General features: G+C 39.4%; 3 protein-coding genes and 1 non-coding gene across 10 annotated transcripts; 2 read left to right on the top strand and 2 right to left on the bottom strand.

Annotated features, from left to right (window-relative positions):
• Nucleotides 1–202: 202 nt before the first annotated feature.
• Nucleotides 203–5242, bottom strand: LOC112172204 (protein ACTIVITY OF BC1 COMPLEX KINASE 1, chloroplastic). 4 transcript variants are annotated; one of them, XM_024309450.2, is made up of 14 exons: nt 4725–5242; nt 4172–4378; nt 3877–3966; nt 3609–3755; nt 3199–3363; nt 2917–3057; nt 2654–2833; nt 2206–2401; nt 1893–2020; nt 1611–1682; nt 1062–1174; nt 818–965; nt 644–713; nt 203–469 (listed from the first exon to the last, which is right to left on the bottom strand). In XM_024309450.2, the coding sequence occupies exons 1-14, from the start codon at nt 5040–5042 to the stop codon at nt 405–407; spliced, it is 2040 nt and encodes a 679-aa protein (XP_024165218.1). In that variant the 5' UTR covers nt 5043–5242; the 3' UTR covers nt 203–404. The 4 variants fall into 4 exon arrangements, with proteins under 4 accessions (XP_024165218.1, XP_024165219.1, XP_024165221.1 ...); XM_024309451.2 differs by having other exon boundaries at nt 4741–4886; XM_024309453.2 differs by having other exon boundaries at nt 3877–3952; nt 4741–4886.
• Nucleotides 5243–7367: 2125 nt separating this feature from the next.
• On the bottom strand, nt 7368–7461 carry LOC112174912. The gene has a single exon (XR_002926223.1). It is a non-coding gene; the product is annotated as a small nucleolar RNA Z101 (small nucleolar RNA).
• Nucleotides 7462–13918: 6457 nt separating this feature from the next.
• Nucleotides 13919–16912, top strand: LOC112172835 (replication protein A 32 kDa subunit A). Of its 4 annotated transcripts, none has more exons than XM_040509118.1 (10): nt 13919–14241; nt 14388–14498; nt 14592–14689; nt 14933–14974; nt 15081–15158; nt 15844–15913; nt 16041–16142; nt 16252–16319; nt 16493–16561; nt 16660–16912. In XM_040509118.1, exons 1-10 carry the CDS (start codon nt 14137–14139, stop codon nt 16733–16735), a joined length of 819 nt encoding a protein of 272 aa, XP_040365052.1. In that variant the 5' UTR covers nt 13919–14136; the 3' UTR covers nt 16736–16912. The 4 variants fall into 4 exon arrangements, with proteins under 4 accessions (XP_040365052.1, XP_024166100.1, XP_040365051.1 ...); XM_024310332.2 differs by having other exon boundaries at nt 16240–16319; XM_040509117.1 differs by having other exon boundaries at nt 13921–14241; nt 16038–16142.
• Nucleotides 16913–18802: 1890 nt separating this feature from the next.
• Nucleotides 18803–20616, top strand: LOC112171864 (transcription factor MYB1). The gene is made up of 3 exons (XM_024308988.2): nt 18803–19107; nt 19569–19698; nt 19793–20616. The coding sequence occupies exons 1-3, from the start codon at nt 18975–18977 to the stop codon at nt 20448–20450; spliced, it is 921 nt and encodes a 306-aa protein (XP_024164756.1). The 5' UTR covers nt 18803–18974; the 3' UTR covers nt 20451–20616.
• Nucleotides 20617–20622: the final 6 nt, after the last annotated feature.

Here is a 20622-nt window from a genome sequence, read left to right as displayed (position 1 = left end):
ACATTGTTGAAGTTAAAAACCCTTAGTTCAACTTTGTGCATTGAAAAGTACAAGTTCCTTGGTTCAAATTTTGTGCATTGAAAAATGGATTGCGTACCATACCGTATATAGAATCACATTCTTATGGGAGATCCCTTTTCTTTCTTTCTTCAGCATAGGGGGATCCCTCTGGCTATGGAATTGAGTGCTTTGCTCAAAAGACTACATTTGAATCGCATATACTTGCTATACCAAAATGCTTGGTTCTATACAGACTACAGTGTACTCTCATTTACAACATTTGCAAGGCAATTTACAACTTCAGACAATCGGTTTTCGAACAATAATAGGGTGTAAGATTGGTTCGTATGGTATACTCAGTAGTATAGTAAGTTCTGTGTTTGCAGCTACTCCAAAACTTCCAACTATCTATCAGTTAAGACCGACTCGCTCCACGAAAGCATCACATCTCGAACGAACGACGGAAAGTCTGCAAGTTGCAGCACAAAATTTTGAGAAATCAACATAGAAATGGATTGGGAGAAGTGGAGCGCATAGACTTTACTTGTGCCCACCGACTTGGGTAGAATTCCAAGTGGTCTCACTCTTTTACCCACTATTGTAAAGATGTGTTGAATATGGAGTAAATAGTAATGAAGTTCACCTCGTGCTACTTCCACAGCAACCGTTGGTATGTCTATCTGATCTTCAACCAGTCTATACACATCCACGAGCTACAGAGAAGAAATTGACAGCATAGCTTGTCATAACTTGGTGGAAGAGGAGAATTAAAACAAAAATTTTGGGAAAAAAAAAGTTCCTTCTTAAAGTTTCATACCTCTTCTATGTGAAGCTTTGAATCTTCGGTCAAAGCAAGAATGAGCTTTCTACGGATTCCTTCGTCAAAAATGAAAAGGCGAGCTCCATCTTTGATGGTGTCAGTGAGGTCCAGTTTCTTGCTAACTTGCAACTCTCTTAACCCTTGCCTGCACAGAAGCGCACAGAGAAAATAGATTAGGCTGTTACAAGTTACAACTTTCAAGCAGAAGAATAAACAAAATTGGTTATTAGAAGATACAGACATTTCTTTCGCTTGCAATGCAGGATTGCTGCTCATCATGGACACATTTTCTTTTGCAAGAACAATGAGATTTTCTAGCCGCTTCCATTGGAAAACACCATCCTTAAATAGTACCTAAAAAACATAGCAAGTTGCAGATTATTATTATAGGATTACAATTCCAAAAACCACTATAGTTGCATGGCTGACTGAATTAATGATAAGAAATACATCAGCCAAACCAAGAAATGATAAGTATATATTTGTCAGAAAATTAAGAGAAAAGTTGACCAAATATAGAAATAAATATGATGGCTTTCATTGGTACCAAGTGCAAAAAAAGCTTTTCATAGCTAAGAGAAAATTTCTCAAAATAAACCATAACAGTTCCCATAGGCAACATTGCTCATTTCAATGTTTCTTCAAAAAAATAAATAAATAAACAAATATGGTCATTTCATTCAGAATCAGTTGTTGATTGGAAGGCACTTTCACATGTACAGATATGCTCTGACATTCAACACACTTAATCGAAGGACATTATAGACATAATATACAGCTTTGAACTTACTTGTATGAGGCGTTCACGCAGAGCCGGGTTTGGATCTGTTAGGAGGCGTTTTGCCACATATGGATATGCAACCTATTTGACTGAAGAGTGTCAACAATAGTGTGGGAAAATAAAGCATGTCATACAACAAGATGGCTATCACCAAACAGTCTATCCAGGACGTGAGGTTTCTAATTGTAAATCATGGGTTTCTCTATAAAATTTCTACATACCTAACTTTATCAATTCAGAAGATATAATCCCAAGAAAAAATGTGAGGGAAAGAGAAAGATCTGCCCTTACCTCAAGAAATTTGAAGTCTGGCTGCAAAGTAAAACAGATACCCTCTTGAGTCAATAAAGATCTGATAACAAGAGAAAACCTCTCTGGAATACGAATGGGATAGTTGTAAACTAATTCATTAAACTTCCCTGCACCAGCAGAACCCATAGTTCATTACATGTATTATGAGTGTGTCCTAAATAGACCAGCCAATGTAAACCACAGTCCATAAATAGAGGAAAACGTATATCCAAGATTTCTTAAACAATGTTGACAGACATCCACAGGAAAACAAAACTGAAATGAACATCAAATTTGGAGGATATTAACTTACCAGTAACACTTCGAAAATTAAAGTCAGACAGTCCTTTTCCAAGAGAATTCTGCCAGATTGCTTCTAAAGCTGGAACAATAGGAGAGACATCAGTCCCAGGAGCCAAGAAGCCCAGTCTGGTGAAATCATTTGCCATCTCAACATAGTCCTCATTTACAGCATGGACGACAGCATCGATCAAAATCTGTTTGTTTTGCTGAAATAAAAGACATTTGATCAAAGTACAAGAATTAGTAACAAACTTATGGCTATATATCTTTATATGATGCCTAGATATCCAATTGAAGAGAGACATCCTATTATCCTGTCTACTGCAATATATTGATTTCATCCATTAACCCCAATAATCAACACAAATGCAAAATGCTGGTCCCTACAAACTGAAGCGAAAAGAAACAAAGACAAGGCCTTATCTACATATCAAATGTCTTTGAAGTACGTATTTCACCTGACTAAGCACAGCAACATTCCCAAAGTCCACATATCCAATACGTCCATCACGCATAGCAAAAACATTTCCAGGATGTGGATCTCCATGGAACAATCCAAATTCCAGTAATTGGCGCAACGCAGCACTGACTCCAACAGTTAAGAACCCATTTACATCAATACCGGCTTCTCTAATTGCCTGCAACACATGGTGGGATATTATTGATAGACAACTGATATCTTATCATGGGGCAACAGCATTGTTCCAACTGACAATTATACCTGTGGGTTAGTGCACCGAACACCATCGATCCACTCCATTACTAGAACACGTGGACCAGAAAGCTGTTTGTAAACGTCAGGTATCTTGACAGTAGGATCATCTTTAAAGTTCTCAAGAAAATCTTCAATATTGCGGGCTTCCTGTAATAGAGGGAAGAGAGTTTTATTAGTAATTAAAACTTCAAAATAAAACTGCAACCACAGCGAGAGTAGAGATTGCAATGCAGATATGGCAGGCGAGGTCTATTTTTTGTGCTTCTATAGAGCAGGTCTGAAAGGTACCAAAGTGTAATCAAGCTCCTCCAAAAGCTTCTCACCGAATTCATCAACAATGAGCTCAGCATTGCACCCAAGTTTCTGTAGACTGATTCCATTTAAGAATGAAGCAAGAGTACGGAACAGAAAAAGATCCCTATAAATTATAGGTTCTATCTCTGGCCTTTGTACCTGCAAGTACAGAAGAAATTGAATATTATATTTTGATCGGGCTTGTTCTGATTCCATCAGAACCTTACTCCTGCAAGTAAACTCCATGTGTAGACACCTCAATCATTTTTTGCTACAGGAATGTATTCAAAGTTCAAGTTTTGAGGAAATCAAAATATCTATTAAACAAGTTAATATGACACTTAAATATACATGTGTGTGTGTGAGAGAGAGAAATTTGGAAAACTTGATGGTATCGGATAAACCTTAATAGCTACATCCTCGCCAGTGTCACGTAAAGTAGCTCGGTAAACTTGACCCAAACTGGCAGCTGCTATTGTCTGTGGCGAAATCTTACTGAATACAGCTTCAAGGGGTTGACCCAACTCCTCTTCTATTATGTCAAAGGCGACCTGAACAAATGTAGAGTTGATAGATACGGTTATAAGTTTTTAGAACCCCAAAACTGTCTCACGAGTGACAAATAAAAGCAACTGGAAACAAAAAAAAAAATTTGGTAGAGTGAGTTTTTACCTGATTGGGGAACGGAGGAACATCATCTTGGAGAATGCAAAGTTCATTCATGTAATCTTCTCTGATAATATCAGGTCTGTTTGCAAGAACCTTTCAATACATGAGTCAAATCAGTCATGCATTCAATAGAGCAAACTCAGCAAACATATGAATGTATAATACAATGGCAGTATACAACAAGATTTTCGAATTTGAAGTAGCAGAGAAATCTCCCTTTTCAGTTCAATCAATTGATAAAACAATATGAACATGCTTGTGATTATAAATTCAACTTCACTGCTGGTGTTAGTCTCACCTGGCCAGCTTTGATGAAAGAAGGCCCCAAATCACACAGGAGGTTTCTAAGCTGTCGAGCACGCTTTGGAACAACTTCTTGATCCCTTCCGACGAAGCAGTCATACATCAAGGTAGACCAATACAAGCCCAAAGTCCACACTATCTCCACACCTCTCGAAATTAGCGATGCAACTGCCCCATTGGATTCCAACACCTTATTCCTCACCTAAATTGTAAACAACAGCATGAAGTCCATACCAAATGATTTACAATTTCCAAACAAAATCCAAAATAAAGCTTCTTAGACTAGATATTCATCAAAATTCACCCGCAAAATAAACACTAATTCAGTTCAGAAACACAACAGGCTACTGAATTCGAATCACGTATCATTATCAACACAAAAATTCAAACTCTTTTAACTGCAGAATCATCACAATTCACCGGAAATTAAACACTAATTCAGCTCAGAAACACGAGAAAATACTAAATGCGCTAAACACACACAAAATTTCGCATAAAAATTAAAAAGAAAAACAGATAAAATGAACATGCTGGTTGAAATCGCATACAGTCTCGGGAGTATACTTGCGAAACGGCACGCAAACGCCGCGCTCGAAGTCGAGCTGCTCCATGGCGGCGCTAGACTTGCTCAGCTTCCCAAAACCGATCTCGCCGTCGCTCGAAGATGCCAAGCTCCGCCGCGTTCCGGTCGCGGCATTCGAAACTCGGAACCTCCCGCTTCTCTGGACTCTTCGCCTGTAATCAAACGAACTCCAACCTTCCGACGGTCCATTTATTTGACCGGCAACACTACGAGCTCCGGCGGAGCTCAGATGCTTGGCGGGAAACGGAGCTGTGCGCGTGCAGTTTACAGAAACGGAATTCATGGATGTGATTCTGGTTTTTCAGTGGAGGTGATTTTGAAGACGAGGCATAGAGAGAGAGAGAGAGAGGAAAAGAGAGCGAGCTGCAACCGCTTCAAAATTTTGGTTTCTAAACAATGATATAGATTTATATATATGGGTGAGGGAGAGGAGGCCACAAAAAACTGTGTGATCGTAATTTTGGATGGTCGAAAACGTAAGGGAAAGTAGCTAATTTGAAAGTGATGTGCTGGAATCTGCCAAATCTCTTGTTCTATCTGAAAATGGAATCCTAATCCATTAGGCGGTTATATGATTATATTCGGCAAGAAATAAAAAAATTATAGCTTTTCCTTTGGGTTATGTTTGGGCTCCGAATTCTCTTGGGCCGACTCAAAAGCAAACAGTTTCTAGTTTTTGAACTTAGTATTAAAAAAGAAAAAAGTTTTCAAACTCTTCTATATTAAAATATTAACTACAACATTGAAGGAGAAGTAACGCGCTTGGCTTTCTTCACTGTGCCGTCATGCACTCATGCCTTGGCCGACGGCAAGCCCTCGTGACGGCGTCGTCGGACGGGCTTTTCAAGGTGTAAGGGTCGATCGATGATCCTCCAGTATGCCCAGTTAGTGTGGAGATCGAATGTTGCCGGGATTAGGTGTTGGTCGGTGGGTTCCGGACTCTATGGATGGGAAGGCCGTTGGGGATTCAGTGGTTTGCAGCGGCGTTCGTGATCTTCAGGGCGCGATCTGGTAGGCCTCCGTTTCGGGGTCTTGTTAGTGGGGATAGATCCGGGCGGCCGGATTGGGTGGGTAGCGGATTTGGATACGACTCGCCGTTGGTTTGGCCTGGTTGTAGGTCACGGTGAAGCGCCGGTGCTGGGTTTGGTCTGTCTGGTGTTGGGTTGGTCGGCACAGGTCGTGGAAAGCAGAGGTAGGCGGGCGGCGGGATTTCGAGGGAGCAACTAGTACGGTGGCTGCAGATCTAGACATGGGCTTGGGTTAAGAACTATGTGGGCCTGAGCATTTTCTTTGGGCCCAAACTATATTAATTTATATTTATGTTTTTTATTTTTTAATTAGAATTGGCTTTAAGCCAGATTTAAGTCCCTACCAATATGAGTCAGGGCTTAAGGTTTAGAGTTTCGGTTTGTGGTATTAGCAGGTGTTCTATTTGTGTTAGGTATTAATTGTTGGGTCGGGCGCACTGTAAGTTGTGGCAGAGACAATCTTCTCTTTGGCTGTCTAGAGGGTCGTTCCTGTTCTGGAGTTGGGTCAGCAATGATGGCGAAAAAGTCTAGTTGTGGCATAGACAATCATCATTGGCCTTCTAGTGGGTCATTCCTGTCTGGTTTGGGTCGGAGGCGATGGCGATTTGGAGTATCAATGGATTGACGGTGTTGACATTAGGGTGGTGACAGTGTTGGGTTTAGTTTAGTCCCATGTCCGACTGTCCAGCAATTCACTTTGGTCGGGTTCGAAGTCACAACGAGTGTTGGCTTGGTCGATCAAAGGCAGGTCAGGTGGACTTTGAGTGTCGAGTTAGTGTTAACAAAGTTGAGTATTAAGGATTACTACTCCTGCGCATGTTGTCTTTGCCATATAATTACTGTGCAAATTTTTTAGTCGAAGCCCTTCTGGCTCCAGTCAGTCATTATAGAGTTCCAGTGTGAAGTCTAGTGGCCATTTCTGTAAAAGAGATGTTGCCCAAAATCATTGTAACTAGTTCATTATTAATGAAGTTTCTTATTGATAAAAAAAAAACATTGAAGGAGAAGTCAATACTTTTTTTTTTAGAGTAATAGTCAGCCACTTTATTACTACTAATTATAAGAAAACTTACAACTTATAAATGAAGAAAATACATCAAAATATAAAATAACAAAAACAATACTAAATGCAACAAGGCATCGGAAATAAAACCTAATAAGGGTGCTAAGGGATGCAATAAAGCATTTGATGAAGCCACAGACAGAATCCAGTGGGGCTGGGCACGAGCTGGTTACTGTGTGATACCGAGCCTGGTATAGAAAATATTATTCGGGACAGGCCGGGACTGGATTACGTTTTTTTAAAGTTGGTACTGAAGGTACCGAAATCGAGCTGGATCGGGTCGGGCCCTGGCCCAATTCGGGATACCCGACTCTCTCTCTCTATTTTTTTTTCCCACACTTAAGTACTCAAGTACTTAACACTTAACAGGTATCCAAAATTTATAGATTTCAATCCTTCCAGGATGCAGCTATGACGATCAAAACTTTGGCCAACAAAGCAAACAATGACTTGATAAATCAAAATTGAGCCAAAAATAACAGAAACTTGATAGAACTTGGAAACAGAAAAAAAAAAACTTGGGCATCAATTCTCCAAGGTGAAAGTAAAACATCATTGAATATTCAGACGCAAATTACCCACAATACCATGAGACTCATCAGCTGCCCAGATTGAAAGAAAAACAAGAAAGAAACTTGAGATCCATATGTCTACGTGAATGTTATGGAAAAATGAGAAAGAAAGTGATCAGAACCACAGCCAATTCAAAGTAAGACAGCGAATTGAAGATATGAATTTTTATCGTCACTTCACTTTCTTTCATCAATCCACAAATTCTTAAAACCAATTCAACTACAACCAAATACAGAAACATGAAAGTGGGGGGAAGTGGAAGTGGAAAATGGATTGAAAGCGATCGAAACCTGTCGGGATTCACTGTAACATCACACGTTAGTCACCGTACCTTCCGACAGTGTCGGTGATGCGATCGATATAGGGCTCGGGAAATGGCGTGCCGTTCTCCCAGATGAGCTCGTCGTTGACGGGAAGGGGATCTGGGATTTAGATGAAGAACAGAAGAAGATCTGGAGAGTGGAGAAGAGAGTGAATTGGCGATGCGATCGATACAGGGCTGTGGAAACGGCTTGCCGTTGTCCCAGACAAGCTCGTCATTGACGGGGAGGGGATCTAGGATTTAGATGAAGAACAGAAGAGGATCTGGAGAGTGGACAAGAGGGTGAATTGGTTTAGTCGATTGAGGTTAAAGGTTAGTGATCAGGTGTGGTCATTCCTTTGTGTTCCCAACTAAACTATCCAATCAAACTCAGCCAAGTAATGTAAAAAATTTAAAAATTAATTTAATTAATTTAAACGGGACGGGACCAATCGGTATCTATTAGGCTGGTACCGGTACCGGTACCGGGCCCGTTTTCTCAGGACGGGCCTAAACAGTGAATTTCAAATTTTGATACAGACTCGTATCGGTAGTTTTCGGAACGGGACCGGGCCTTCGGTTTTGGATGCCCAGCCCTAGAATCCGGACTAAGTAAAACAGTACCAATAGTATGGTCGACCATACTTCCACATAGATATAAACGTCGAATAGAGGGTAACCTTCTATCAAGGCAGCCGGCGGTAGACCGACCTTGCCTAATCCACGCATAAAACTGCGCCGAAAAGAGAGCAATCTCCTAGCTAAGTAACCAAAGAAGTCGGTCCAAAATGCAAAAAAATTTGGGGCCCATAAAACGTCTCCCGGATCCTAGATACGAACCCTAACAGCAATAAGTCCATACACTAGTTGCAAAGCCCCGAGAATAAAGGCCCAACCCAACACTGTACTTGAGCAGTCCAACAGAGAAGAAGCCCAGGCCCACAAAATCCTGCTTTGGGCACCCAAAACCTCTTTTGGCACCTATCCCATCCCTTGCCTCGGCCCCAACCTCTGCTCCACCGCCTTACGTCGGAGAGAGGTCATCCTAGCCCCCCTACTCGAAGCCACCCGCAGCCAGCAATGCCACCGGCCCTATCAACTTAACGCTAAGCGCCATCACCTGCATCAGACGGATCTACACCCCCATCTTTAAGTCGCGCCCGTCGTGGCCGCTCCGTACCGTCGCTGCTCTCTGCCTCCATCGATCCTCCCAGAGATCGAATTGACAAGCCACAAACGTTCCAATCTGTCACACCACTGGACACCGCACCCTTCAAATTGGGTCTCAAACACTCAACCAAAGTTCTGATCAGGCCGATGTCCGATGCCGCCTTCAATCCTTGGCCAGAGCCATATCACAACCCACAGATTCTGATCTCGTGACCACACAACAGCCCCTGTTGCTTGGCAACGCCAGACAACGAGAACACTTCATCCAATCCCAATGGCGGTATTGGAAACGAACCCCATCGAGGATGGGGGACAATTCTTGAGAAGCCAGGCCAGAGGCGGCAAACTCCCACCCCTCTGCTAGGGTTTCCCATATTTTTAGAAAATTTCTTTTGTTATTTTCGAATGAATACTACTGGAGAAGTCGATACTTGACTCAAAATCACCGTATTTGCATTTATACATTAGTCGTTTGTAAGCTGTATCTCAATTTACGGGGTTTTATTTTCTATACCAATGAGGGAGCTTATATTCATACTTATAAAATTAGCATTTTGACATTTTTTTTTTCAAATAATAATTGACTTTGTTAACTCATGTTAAATTATCAATAAAGACACAAAATAAGGAAGGAAAAAAAAATTCTTACCTCTACATACAGTAGTAGTCTTTAACTTGGTGAAGACTTTCTTGTCCATCGAAAGCCCTAAAATATACATCGGCAAACATTATCTATGCTGCTATCAAAATTTTGTGAACTTTGTAGCTGATCACCTTGTTTGGCTCCAGTGTTGTTGCAGCTGGTCAACAGTCTCTTTTCTGCGCGGGCGTGCTTGCACCATTTGGGTGTGGTCGTCGGGGGTGTCCCTTGACCTGACTTCTTTCGAGCGATTGTGGATGAGGAGAGCACCAACCTCGTCGCGGGATTCTTTGTGCCTTGTGGTGAGGACTTTTGCTAAGCTTATTCAAAATCACACAATCGATACTTGACGTCGTAGATCGAGCAGGGCGAAAATCACTGGGAAGTGGGGAGAATTTGCTAAAGAGTGACTTTAGCTTGGCTGGTTTGCGAGGGTGTTACCCTTGCTTGGATAGTTCCGTAACCGTTATGGTCGCAGTACTACAGTTGGCTCCGGAGGAGACTAGGACCGAAGCACTTTGACAGAGGGTTTAGTGGCACTGACAGTCGGCTCCTGAGGATTCTGGGACTGGAGTGTGGTCACAGGTAAGAGAAGGAGAGGGGTTGCTCTGGAGATGCTTGGATAATCGTAGAGATTAATTGATGAATTGTGTGTCTTGTTACTTCGTATTAGCCTCTATATATAGGCTGCCGAGCCAAAGTGGTTGGCCTTAAACAAATCATGATGGAGCACTAATGGAATCATGATAAGTTTTCCAATTAAGCACTAATGGAATCATGATAGGTTTTCCAATTGGCCACCATGAAATGTAGTTGAATGCTTCCCTACGTGCATGTCATATTCCTTAATTGAATGGAGTATGAATATTTGCATGGGCGTGTCTTTTCTTGCAGCTTGCATAATCTTCCATAATTCTGCATGTAGGCTTTATTTAGCCTCTAAATAATATATTTCGAACTTGTCGACAATATATAGCTTGAGCCACTGACATTGGCTCAATTTCTCCAAAACACGCCTTGTCAGGTCAAAATGCTCATTTTGGATTCAAACACACTTATCAATAGAAATAGGTTTTCTTATGAAAAAAGAGTTTTAGCCATGAAACTGATAGAAAATAAGGAAACAAAAAATTATGGAACTATTAGTAGGAATGATGGTGGAAAGAAGATTTGACGAGGGTGGGAAGAGTCATTATGTTTCATTGATTCAATAGCTATCTAACCTCCATAAGATTATAAAAAGTTGAAAATTTCTTAGAAAGAGTTCACATACAAGGCCGTAAACAACCTTTATAAAATTACATGAGAGAGAGAGAGAGAGAGAGAGAGAGGACTACCAACTAGAGAATTTTTTTTTCTTTCTTTTTTATAGCTTATTTGTATCAAGGTAAAATAGAACTGTGAAATCTTCAAAAATTAAACGAGGTCCAACTACTAAAATTTGGAGGTAAGAATAGAATAAAAAATAAATAAAAAATTTTATTGATTTTATTGGACGATGGACATTGTGGGAAAATTATCGAAATTGCTATCTAGTTATTTGTAAAAATAAATTAAAGGTCTAATTGCAAATTTTAAAGGTATAAATATAAACTCCCTACCAATGAGTTCTTTACATCACGTAGTTACTTTAGGGGACGAGCGGTATGTTTTCAATTAGTGACAAAACCCTCTCATTTATAATTAAGGGTGGGACTTGTGCCCCGTGTTGTATGCCTCCAAAAACGCTGATTTCTTTTAAAAACACATTCAGATAGAGAGAAAACATGTGCACACTATACTACCTCAGTAACTGTATCAAATCATTCATTTATATATCAAGGGAAGACAACTACTAAGATCCATTAATATTGAACTTAACAATTCTATGAGACAACTACCTCAGTCTATACATTTTTTGACTTTCCATCTTCAACTGAAGAGAGTTCAACATTGGCCATAACAACAATGCTACATCTCCACTCTTTGCTAGTTGGTCCATGTTTGAATACATATTTTTAGTGAAAATTTTTACTATTATTTACGCTTATTATAACTTGAGATTTAAACATTATGTCACTCCTAGTTGTATTCAACAATTTTATAAATGAAAGTTTACTGGCATTTGCACCGATCCTTATTTAAAAAAGAAAATGTCAAAGCGAGGTAATATACCCTTCCATTGACAGAGTCGACAAAGCTTACATCTTGTAACTAGTGATTCTAAGTGATGAGAGCATAAACGACAACAAGATCATCGATAAAATTGTATTGGCTTCTTAATCTTCAAAGAGGCAAGGGCAAGGTATGCTCTCTTTCATAGCAAAATCAGCACATGGAATGTATAAAGTAAATGGAACAGATAGTGACATAACTACTGTGATAATTAAAGGGGGTCCCGATGCCACCGTCCACCCCACCCCCCAACTTTCCAACATTTTTTCAAAACTTGAATACTTGATTACATATGCGGATATGCCCCAATGAGTACATGCATCCACAAAACTATAAGAATATGCTGTTACTGGCCAAAACTAAAACTAAGAGTGAAAAGTATAAGAACATGCTATTACTTTCAAGTATGGTGTTGGTGAAGAAAAATTCCGTAGAGGAGTTTGACTCACCAATGAATGTGGACTGGAGCGGGAGCTGACCGGGAAGATAGAGAAACTTTCTTTGAGTGTTGACTCGAAGTTTGACCGTCGGCTCGAGGAGGAGGGGGGTACCTGCATAAAACCCTCCGATGCCTAAGTCAGTCTATTTTTTAGTAGTGGAGTCAACAAATCGGAATCAGATATCTTACCTGGTCAGTATGTCCCCTATTTATAGGTGAGGGAGAGCTTGCACCATAAGTGGCGTTTAATATCGTTTTGATAACTGTGCTTATTATCCTCATAATTTCGCGTTATTTAATAACGTCATCACTCTGCGTTATTCAATAATGCCATCACTCCTCATTATTAAATAACGCCATAACGCCAACCGCGTTACCGCGTTATTAAATAACGTCATCACTTCGCGTTATTTAATAACGCCATAACACCAACCGCGTTATTTAATAACGCCATCACTCCGCGTTATTTAATAACGCCATAACGCCAACCGCGTTATTAAATAACGTCATCACTCCGCGTTATTTAATAACGCGATGACGTTATTTAATAACGCCATAACACCAACCGCGTTATTTAATAACGCCATCACTTCTCGTTATTTAGTAACGCCATCACTCCGCGTTATTTAATAACGCCATAACGCCAACCGCGTTATTAAATAATGCCATAACGCCAACCGCGTTATTAAATAACGCCATGATGCCAATCACGTTATTAAATAACGTCATCACTCCTCGTTATTTAGTAACGTCATCATGCCACGTTATTATGACCGCCTTTAATAGCCTCCTTCATTGTGGTATTACCAACGGTAGTTAACGCCGCATTTACGATCGTCATTACCCGCGTACTTATGGCGAAGGTGAACCGTCACAATGGTAGGCCAAAATCGTTGACTACCCCCACATATGGTAATGGTAAATTTTTATATTTAAATCTTACCTGAATTTGGGATTTGGATTCGGGAAGGATTTGGGTCTGAATTTGGGACCCAAGTCATACCCAAATTCGGATCTTGGATCCGAGACAGATGCGCCTTTTGTGCTAGTATTGGTTATGGTTCTTGGGAGTTTGTCTGCTGACATTCGAGTTTTTGACACCCTCGGTCACTTTCGAACTCTTGATGAGCGAATCACCTCTCTTAGGTGATAGAGAGGTGATTTTATCTTCGGTTACGGTTATGGTACATTTACACTGCTCTCGTGACATATGCAGTACAGCGATACCAAATCTTTTTGGTATCAAGTCACGTCCTGGTTACCCTTTACTCTTAACGCATCTTGTTATATTTTATTATTTTTTCTTCATTATAGATGCATTTGTGCATCTTGTTATGCTTTGTTATTTTTCTTTCAATGTGTTTGTATGACTCCATGTATTTCTCAGTTTTAATTAATATAGCTTGTCGTATTTTCCTTAAAAAAAAATAAAAAATTCACATATAGTATTAATATAATTCAACTCCACCCACATGTTCATTGAGTCTGGGAGATTTAGTTGAAATTATTATCTCACGTCATAATTCAACTCAATTTGCTGAAAAGTTGAATAAGTTGTTTGATTTATACAATTAACATGAAATTTGACCACCTTAATTTTTTATTCTTTCTCAGCTAAATTCAGAGATTAAACGATTGAGACATTTTTCTCCAACAAAACCTCATTGGTTCGAAAACTCCAAAAAAATTCAAATTTCTGAGGCAAACTACGAAGTATGAAGTCATAAACAAATTTATTCAAGATAAAAAAAGAGAGTCATAAACAAATAAATTCAGATCTTTGACTTCCATTCGGATCCGACCCGAGGGGCCGGAGTCGGACCACAAAGGCATAAAACCGTGAAAGGAAAGAGATGAAGATTGAGCGGGAATATCGAAACGACCTTGGCGGGAAGACAATTTAATCCCTATATACCTCATATAAATACCACAGTTTATCTCAGACCTCATACCCCGCCACTTTCACTCTCTCTAGATCAGATCGATTTCTCTCTCCAAGGGTTTCAGAAATGTTCTCAGGCAGCCAATTCGACGCCACCTCCGCCTTCGGCGGCGGCGGGTTCATGTCTTCTCAGGCCACTCAACACGGCGATTCCAATCCCTCCGCTGCTAGGGTAAAACATCTCTTCCTTCTCTCTCATCTGCAACTATTAAGCCCTAGAGTAACCGTAGCGAAAGTGAATTTACAGATCGGCTATGATTTAGGGCTATTTCACTGTAATTAGGGTTTCGGTTTAATTCGGCGCGTGGTTTGTTGCAGAGTCGTGAAAGTCACGGACTGGTTCCTGTGACGGTGAAGCAGATAAGCGAGGCTTATCAGTCTGGTGATGAGAAATCAAACTTTGTGATCGGCGGTGCTGATGTGGCCAATGTATTAACCTTTTTCATTTTTCTCTAATTTAAAAGCATTTTTCAGTAGTAATTGTGATGGGATTGCTGGATTTCTGATACGTGGTTGCTTTAGGTATCTGTGGTTGGGATGGTCTTTGAGAAAACCGAGAAGGCCACTGATGTTTCCTTTACTGTTGATGATGGAACGGGGCGATTCAAATGCCGAAGATGGTAATTTTTGCATTTTTATTATCCGATACAGTTTATGGGTATACTAGAGCTTTTGAAGAGTTTGTTTAGATATTTAGTGCACAATGTGATGCACAATTCACCAGTAGAAGCTAGAACCGTGTTTTCAATTTTGAGAATAGATATCTTGGTAATGGGTTGGCTAGGTTTTAATCTTTAAGTCATCCATTCTTCCTGCTTTTCTGCAAAATCAGTTTAACTCCATGTGTGTTATTTGTTTAATAGGGTCAATGAGAATTTTGACTCACAAGAAATGGAGGAAATACAGTAAGTTTCAATTTCTATTGAAATTATGAGCACTATTGTAGATGTTATGTAACACCAAAGACATTATGAGGTTCTTATATGTCAATTCTAATCTACTGTGCTATAGAGATGGAATGTATGTTCGTGTCAATGGACATCTGAAAGCCTTTCAAGGTGTTCGACAGATAGTTGCATTCTCTGTGAGGTATGAATATATAGAACCTGTATTTCTTTCAGTAATGCTCATGTCTGGAGGTTTTCAATTGGATTTAACGTCTAATGCTTCACCCCTCTTATTGTACTGGGCCGAATAGCTTTCACCATGCATATGACTAATGTCAAATTGTCAATTGGAAGTAGAACTGTGCCATTAAAATAGGTGCCACACACACACACATGTATTTATGTATCTGCACATAGTAGACACAGGGGCATGGTTCTCACAGACACATGAACAAAAATATTGTATCTGATTTGTTTGTTTCAATGGTTTCATTGTGGAAAGTCAAGGAAGACTTGTTTCAATGGTTTCAATATGGCTTAACAATTCTATTAACTTGTTGACAGGTTTTCCCCCTTTCCCTAAGTTCTGTAGAAATCTTAAAATATTGTCCTGTTAAATATGTTGGATGTTAGATAAATTTTGTGGCAAAAAGATGTTGAATTTAGATATACTCAGTTTATGTTCTTTTGTGATGCAGCATGTTGGAGAACATTTTTATCTATGTAGAAATTAGTCTTTTTGATTCACTGCATGAACGAGATAAACTTGTATTTCTTTTGGATACTTTTATTGAAAATGTGTGTGCTCCGTGCCATGCTTGTCAATACTGCATTCCTATAACTAAATTAGTCAATAGTATATGATTCAAATTTGGTTTGTGTTGCAGGCCTGTGAAGAACTTTGATGAAGTTGCCTTCCACTACATTGAGTGCATATATAACCACTTACTGCTACAGGTATCTATACTGATTTGAAGTAGTGAGACAATTACCTTGATTTATGCATTCATTCATTCAATTATGAATTTAAATATTATGTATCTCTTGTGTTCTTTTATTTATGGTGTTATTACATTTGTAGAAGCTCCAAGGAAATGCTGTTAATCAACCTCAGCCTATGGGATCATCTGTGTACACTCCTGTGAAGAGTGAGCCAAGTGGATATCAGACAGCCTCATCAAACCAAGTGCGTTACCTGAGTAGGACCAGTTACATGAGTAGGACAAGTTACATTTCAAACTATTCCTGCATAGCATGTGCAATTAATGGTTCAATTTTTGTAGTTCTCGGGGCAGTTTACTATTGATGGACGAATGAGCGCTCATGAATTGATCCTTGAATATTTGTCGCAGCCTTCAAGCATGTGAGTTACCGTGTTTCCTTTTTGGGTTTTGCTAGTGTTGCCTTGTGTAGTGTAAGATACGGTGTCTCCCCATGTTTGGTGTTACGAGTTTTACCTGCTATTTCACTTGGCCTTGTGTTGTGTAACATGTGTTTTGTCCCCAAGTTGACTCTTGTTACTGGTTTTTATTGCAGTGAGAGTGCAAACGGAACATCGACAGAAGAGCTTTCCCAGCGCCTAAAACTCCCCATGGACAAGATCTTGTACACTTCCTCTCCCTCTCTTTACGCCCGTGTACACACACAGAAACCTATGATTCATGTGAGGTAGCTTATTCTTGTATTTTACTTTTCTGTGACAGGGTTGGTATCAAGTCTCTTGATGATGAAGGCCTAGTATATTCCACAATCGATGATTCTCACTTCAAGAAATGTTAGACATGACCAGTCTTCTTCACGAAACCAACTGTATGCCGCTGTTGGAAAATGCTCATTTGACTGTTGGTGTATATTTCTTGTTTAACATTCTCTGTAAAACTTTTACTCTGGTTCAGAACCAAAGTTTGCTGCTTCAGTGTTTTTGTAGACCGAATCACTGAAAAATTTTACTCGACCCCCGAAATGGTTATAATTTCGAATTCACAAACTACTCCTGTCCATTTCATGATTTATTAGTACAAAACGAAAAGCACGAGTGAGCAGCTGTAGCTCCCTGCATTAAAAAGAAGCCCCCATGGTGCCATGAAACGTGACAAATCTGAGAACAAAGATATCTTCCCTACCATTGGTTCACCTAAATTTCAAGCTAAGAGCCTAAAACACAAAACGGAACTCTCAATTTCTCGCTGCCTTCAAAATTCAAATAATGCACAGAGACTAAAAGTTTTTCAAGTACGTACCCGAAAAGATGGTTGCTCGCCGTCTTAGGCTATCAGCCCCCCACTAACTTTCAGCACCTAACGAATTTTCAACCAGAGTTATTGAAGGAGAGTCTTGTTGGTTTGGGCTTTTAGAAAGTCAACATGGCCGGAACAAACTTTCTGCTCCACTTTGGACCTAGTTGAATGACAATCGTCATAAGTTAAACTACGAAGTACAGACGACGATGGTGATAGATCAGAATCACATTTTGAATTCTCAATTCACCTAGTATTATTTTAAACGCACTAGCACGTGATCTAGATTAACCCTAATTACGCGCCCTAATTTACACCAGCTGCAGCTGTAAACCTCTTTTCGTTGCCTTGTTATAGAAAATGGTTATCTCAAATAATGTCAAGTCACTTCACTGTCTGAAAAAATTGAATTATTAAAGTGTTCTATTACGTGATATTAGAAGTACTAAATCATTTTATCGATGAGATTTCAAATAGGGCTGTCAATTCCGACACGACCCGATAACAAGACTCGAAACCCGCACGATTAAAAAGCGGTTCGGCCATGGGTCAACTCGTCATGACCCATTTAATAAATGGATCGGCCACGGGTCAACCATTCAACACAAAGTGAACCCATATAACCCGATTATGCTATATTTTTTCTTGAAATTTTAGACGTTGGGAGTATTTGATAATAGGATTAGACAATTTGAAATATTTTATTGTATAATTATTATTTGTGAATATATATAATTATTTATATTCTTCATCTCGTGGAATTTTTAGTGAATTTAATCAATTTATGTATTTTCAATTATTTATGAATATATATAAATAATATTTTTTTAGTTAAATGAGTCACATTGTTAACCTTAAATGGGTCATTTTGTCTAACACGACACGACATATTTGTTAAATGGGTTAAGCGGGTTGGAAACGGGTGACCCGTTTAATAATTAGGTTGGGTTTGAGTTTAAATTTTTGACATGATTATTAAATGGGTTGGGTTTGGATTTGTATTTTGTGACACGACAAATACCTTGACTCGACATGAACCCAACCCAACACAACCTATTGACAGCTCTAATTTCAAGCATAATTATTTAAAATATCACATTATAGTTATCATCTATACTATTATTAAGAGGAGAGAGCTTGTCAACCAAAACAGATTTTTTTTTACACAATATCCTTAAAATATTAAAAAATCTTTTAACTGAAATATTTGAGAAGGACAAAAACACCAATTCACAAGAGCAGTTTTCTTTATACACACCCATAAAGTGTATTTCGCCTGTAGTATGTTTAATAATTAGAGTTATCATGAAACGAGTGGAGTGGAGTGGCTTGTGAATGTAAGATACGAACTCTAGACCACGTTCTCTTTGGCAAAAAACAAAGTGGAATTGTCATTCACTAAATGAGACAATGAGAGTATGAGACCGATACGTATGTAATAATGTGGTTGAGAAATATAACTCTTTATTATGATTTGGTCAGATTATTTTCTAATATTTTGTTGGGCCCATGCATCACGTTGAGAATTTCTTTAAGAGGGAGTGCGTAAATCGCTTTGTTTATAATAGGTCGGATGCTCGGCTCAGATCTCCATGGGAAAATAGTGACGCACATTTTTTATGGGAAAAGGGAGGGCCATAACCGTACAATAATGGAGATTCAGAGAGGCTTTACCTATAAAACCCAGACACTAGCTTTCGTGCTAATTGCCTCATTACCCATCGCTCACTACTATTACTACTACTAGCTCAGAATAATATCAGAGAGAGGGAATAAGAACGATGGGTAGAGGTCCTCGGTGTTCGAAGGATGGACTCAACAAAGGGGCTTGGATGGCAGCCGAAGACAAATTGCTCTTGGATTACATCAAGAACCACGGTGAAGGCAAATGGAGCAATGTTGCCAAAGAAACAGGTTACAAACAATCCCAGCTTCCATTAGCTTCTTTATTACTTACCTGTTGTGGCATTACTTGTGTTTTAAGTGATCTCAGAGAGAGAGAGAGAGAGAGCTCTTTTAATGGTTTTCAGAGTTTTTATGGCAAACTTTCTTTTATATGTAAATGGAAATGATCCCAAGAAAGCTATGTTTTCAACAATTTTTGGAAAAAGAGATCTAACAACAAAGTTTGCATCATCCCCACTTGATCTGGAAATTTGCTGCTTCTTCATTCTGGGGATGAGAGGCCAGAGTAGGTTGACTGTACGTTATATGATGAGCTAGTAATAAATTAATCAACTAGACATACAAATAGTTAGTAAACAAACTAATAGATGGCATAAACTAATGAAAATTAAGAACAATGTTACGTTTGTGTGTGTGTGTATTTCAATATAATGCAGATTTCTGATGATGATGGATGGTGATATATGCAGGTCTTAAGAGATGTGGGAAGAGCTGCCGGCTTCGGTGGATGAACTATCTGAGACCAGATATTAAGAGAGGCAGCATTTCAGATGATGAAGAAGAACTAATCATCAGACTCCATAAGCTCCTAGGCAACAGGTACTCGTTAGTTTATTTTCTCTGTAATTAGTGTAGTTAAGGTGAAATTTAGGAAGAAATAATTAACAGAATTTGCTTTCATGTTATTTTGCAGATGGTCTCTGATAGCAGGAAGACTTCCCGGGCGAACAGACAATGAAATCAAGAATTACTGGAACTCCAACTTAGCCAAGAAAATGGCACAAGCTCAAAGTTCACCTCAGTCCAAATGCAATAATGTCATTGTCCAGCAAACCCCTGACCAGGCGCAGCCGCAGCAGCAATGCAGTAGGGTCAGCACTGTCGTTCCCCCGCGGCCACCTACTAGTACTATTGCTGCAGCTAGTCCACTTCATCATAGAACCCTTGATGACTTCTGTAATAATGTGGCCATCAATAATACCAACAACTTGGTCAAGGCTGTTAATTCTGTCGACTCACGAATCTCCAGCGAAGATGTTTCACTATCTACAACAGCCACTACTAATACTACTAGCGATGGTGATGATCAGTTAGGAAGTTCGCCAACGAATTTTATGATGGATTTCAACTCTGATGATCACGAGGACTTCTGCAAAATACTGGACTGTGACTTTGCAAATCTGAACAATGCCATTGATGGAGATGATGAGCATCAAGGTAGTCCGGTTTTAGTACTACCAAAGCAGATGATGGACAAGAATATTCAAGCTGCTGATTTTGGGTCCTTGGCTTCATTTCTGGAGTCTGATGAGGATTGGCTTGGGAATGATCTAAATGTCATGTTGAGTTAATTAGCTTTGAGGGTGTACGGTCTCATATGTGTGCGCTACAGTGATTCCTATAATTAGCTTCTGCATCCAGTAATTAGCTATATTTATGCTCTAGCTAGGTACGGCTCATGTTTAGTTAATACTATGTGAATAAAACCTAATAATAACTGCCTCCATATCCAACCAATATTCT

This window comes from Rosa chinensis, chromosome 6, assembly GCF_002994745.2.
Source record: "Rosa chinensis cultivar Old Blush chromosome 6, RchiOBHm-V2, whole genome shotgun sequence".
Lineage (NCBI taxonomy): Eukaryota > Viridiplantae > Streptophyta > Magnoliopsida > Rosales > Rosaceae > Rosa > Rosa chinensis.
Note: the sequence above shows the minus strand (reverse complement) of the source record. Positions and strands in the feature narration are given on the sequence as shown.

What these genes read in the sequence shown, in the direction of transcription:
- LOC112172204 (XM_024309450.2), bottom strand. Translation starts at nt 5,042, where the DNA reads ATGAATTCCGTTTCTGTAAACTGCACGCGCACAGCTCCGTTTCCCGCC. An exon ending in TGCGTGAACGCCTCATACAA is followed by an intron (nt 1,175 to 1,610) that starts GTAAGTTCAAAG and finishes TATGTTTTTTAG; the next exon opens with GTACTATTTAAGGATGGTGT. An exon ending in GCATTGCAAGCGAAAGAAAT is followed by an intron (nt 966 to 1,061) that starts GTCTGTATCTTC and finishes GCTTCTGTGCAG; the next exon opens with GCAAGGGTTAAGAGAGTTGC.
- LOC112172835 (XM_024310331.2), top strand. Translation starts at nt 14,137, where the DNA reads ATGTTCTCAGGCAGCCAATTCGACGCCACCTCCGCCTTCGGCGGCGGC. An exon ending in GCGGTGCTGATGTGGCCAAT is followed by an intron (nt 14,499 to 14,591) that starts GTATTAACCTTT and finishes TGGTTGCTTTAG; the next exon opens with GTATCTGTGGTTGGGATGGT. An exon ending in CTCCCCATGGACAAGATCTT is followed by an intron (nt 16,562 to 16,659) that starts GTACACTTCCTC and finishes TTTCTGTGACAG; the next exon opens with GGTTGGTATCAAGTCTCTTG.
- LOC112171864 (XM_024308988.2), top strand. Translation starts at nt 18,975, where the DNA reads ATGGGTAGAGGTCCTCGGTGTTCGAAGGATGGACTCAACAAAGGGGCT. An exon ending in CAATGTTGCCAAAGAAACAG is followed by an intron (nt 19,108 to 19,568) that starts GTTACAAACAAT and finishes TGATATATGCAG; the next exon opens with GTCTTAAGAGATGTGGGAAG. An exon ending in CATAAGCTCCTAGGCAACAG is followed by an intron (nt 19,699 to 19,792) that starts GTACTCGTTAGT and finishes GTTATTTTGCAG; the next exon opens with ATGGTCTCTGATAGCAGGAA.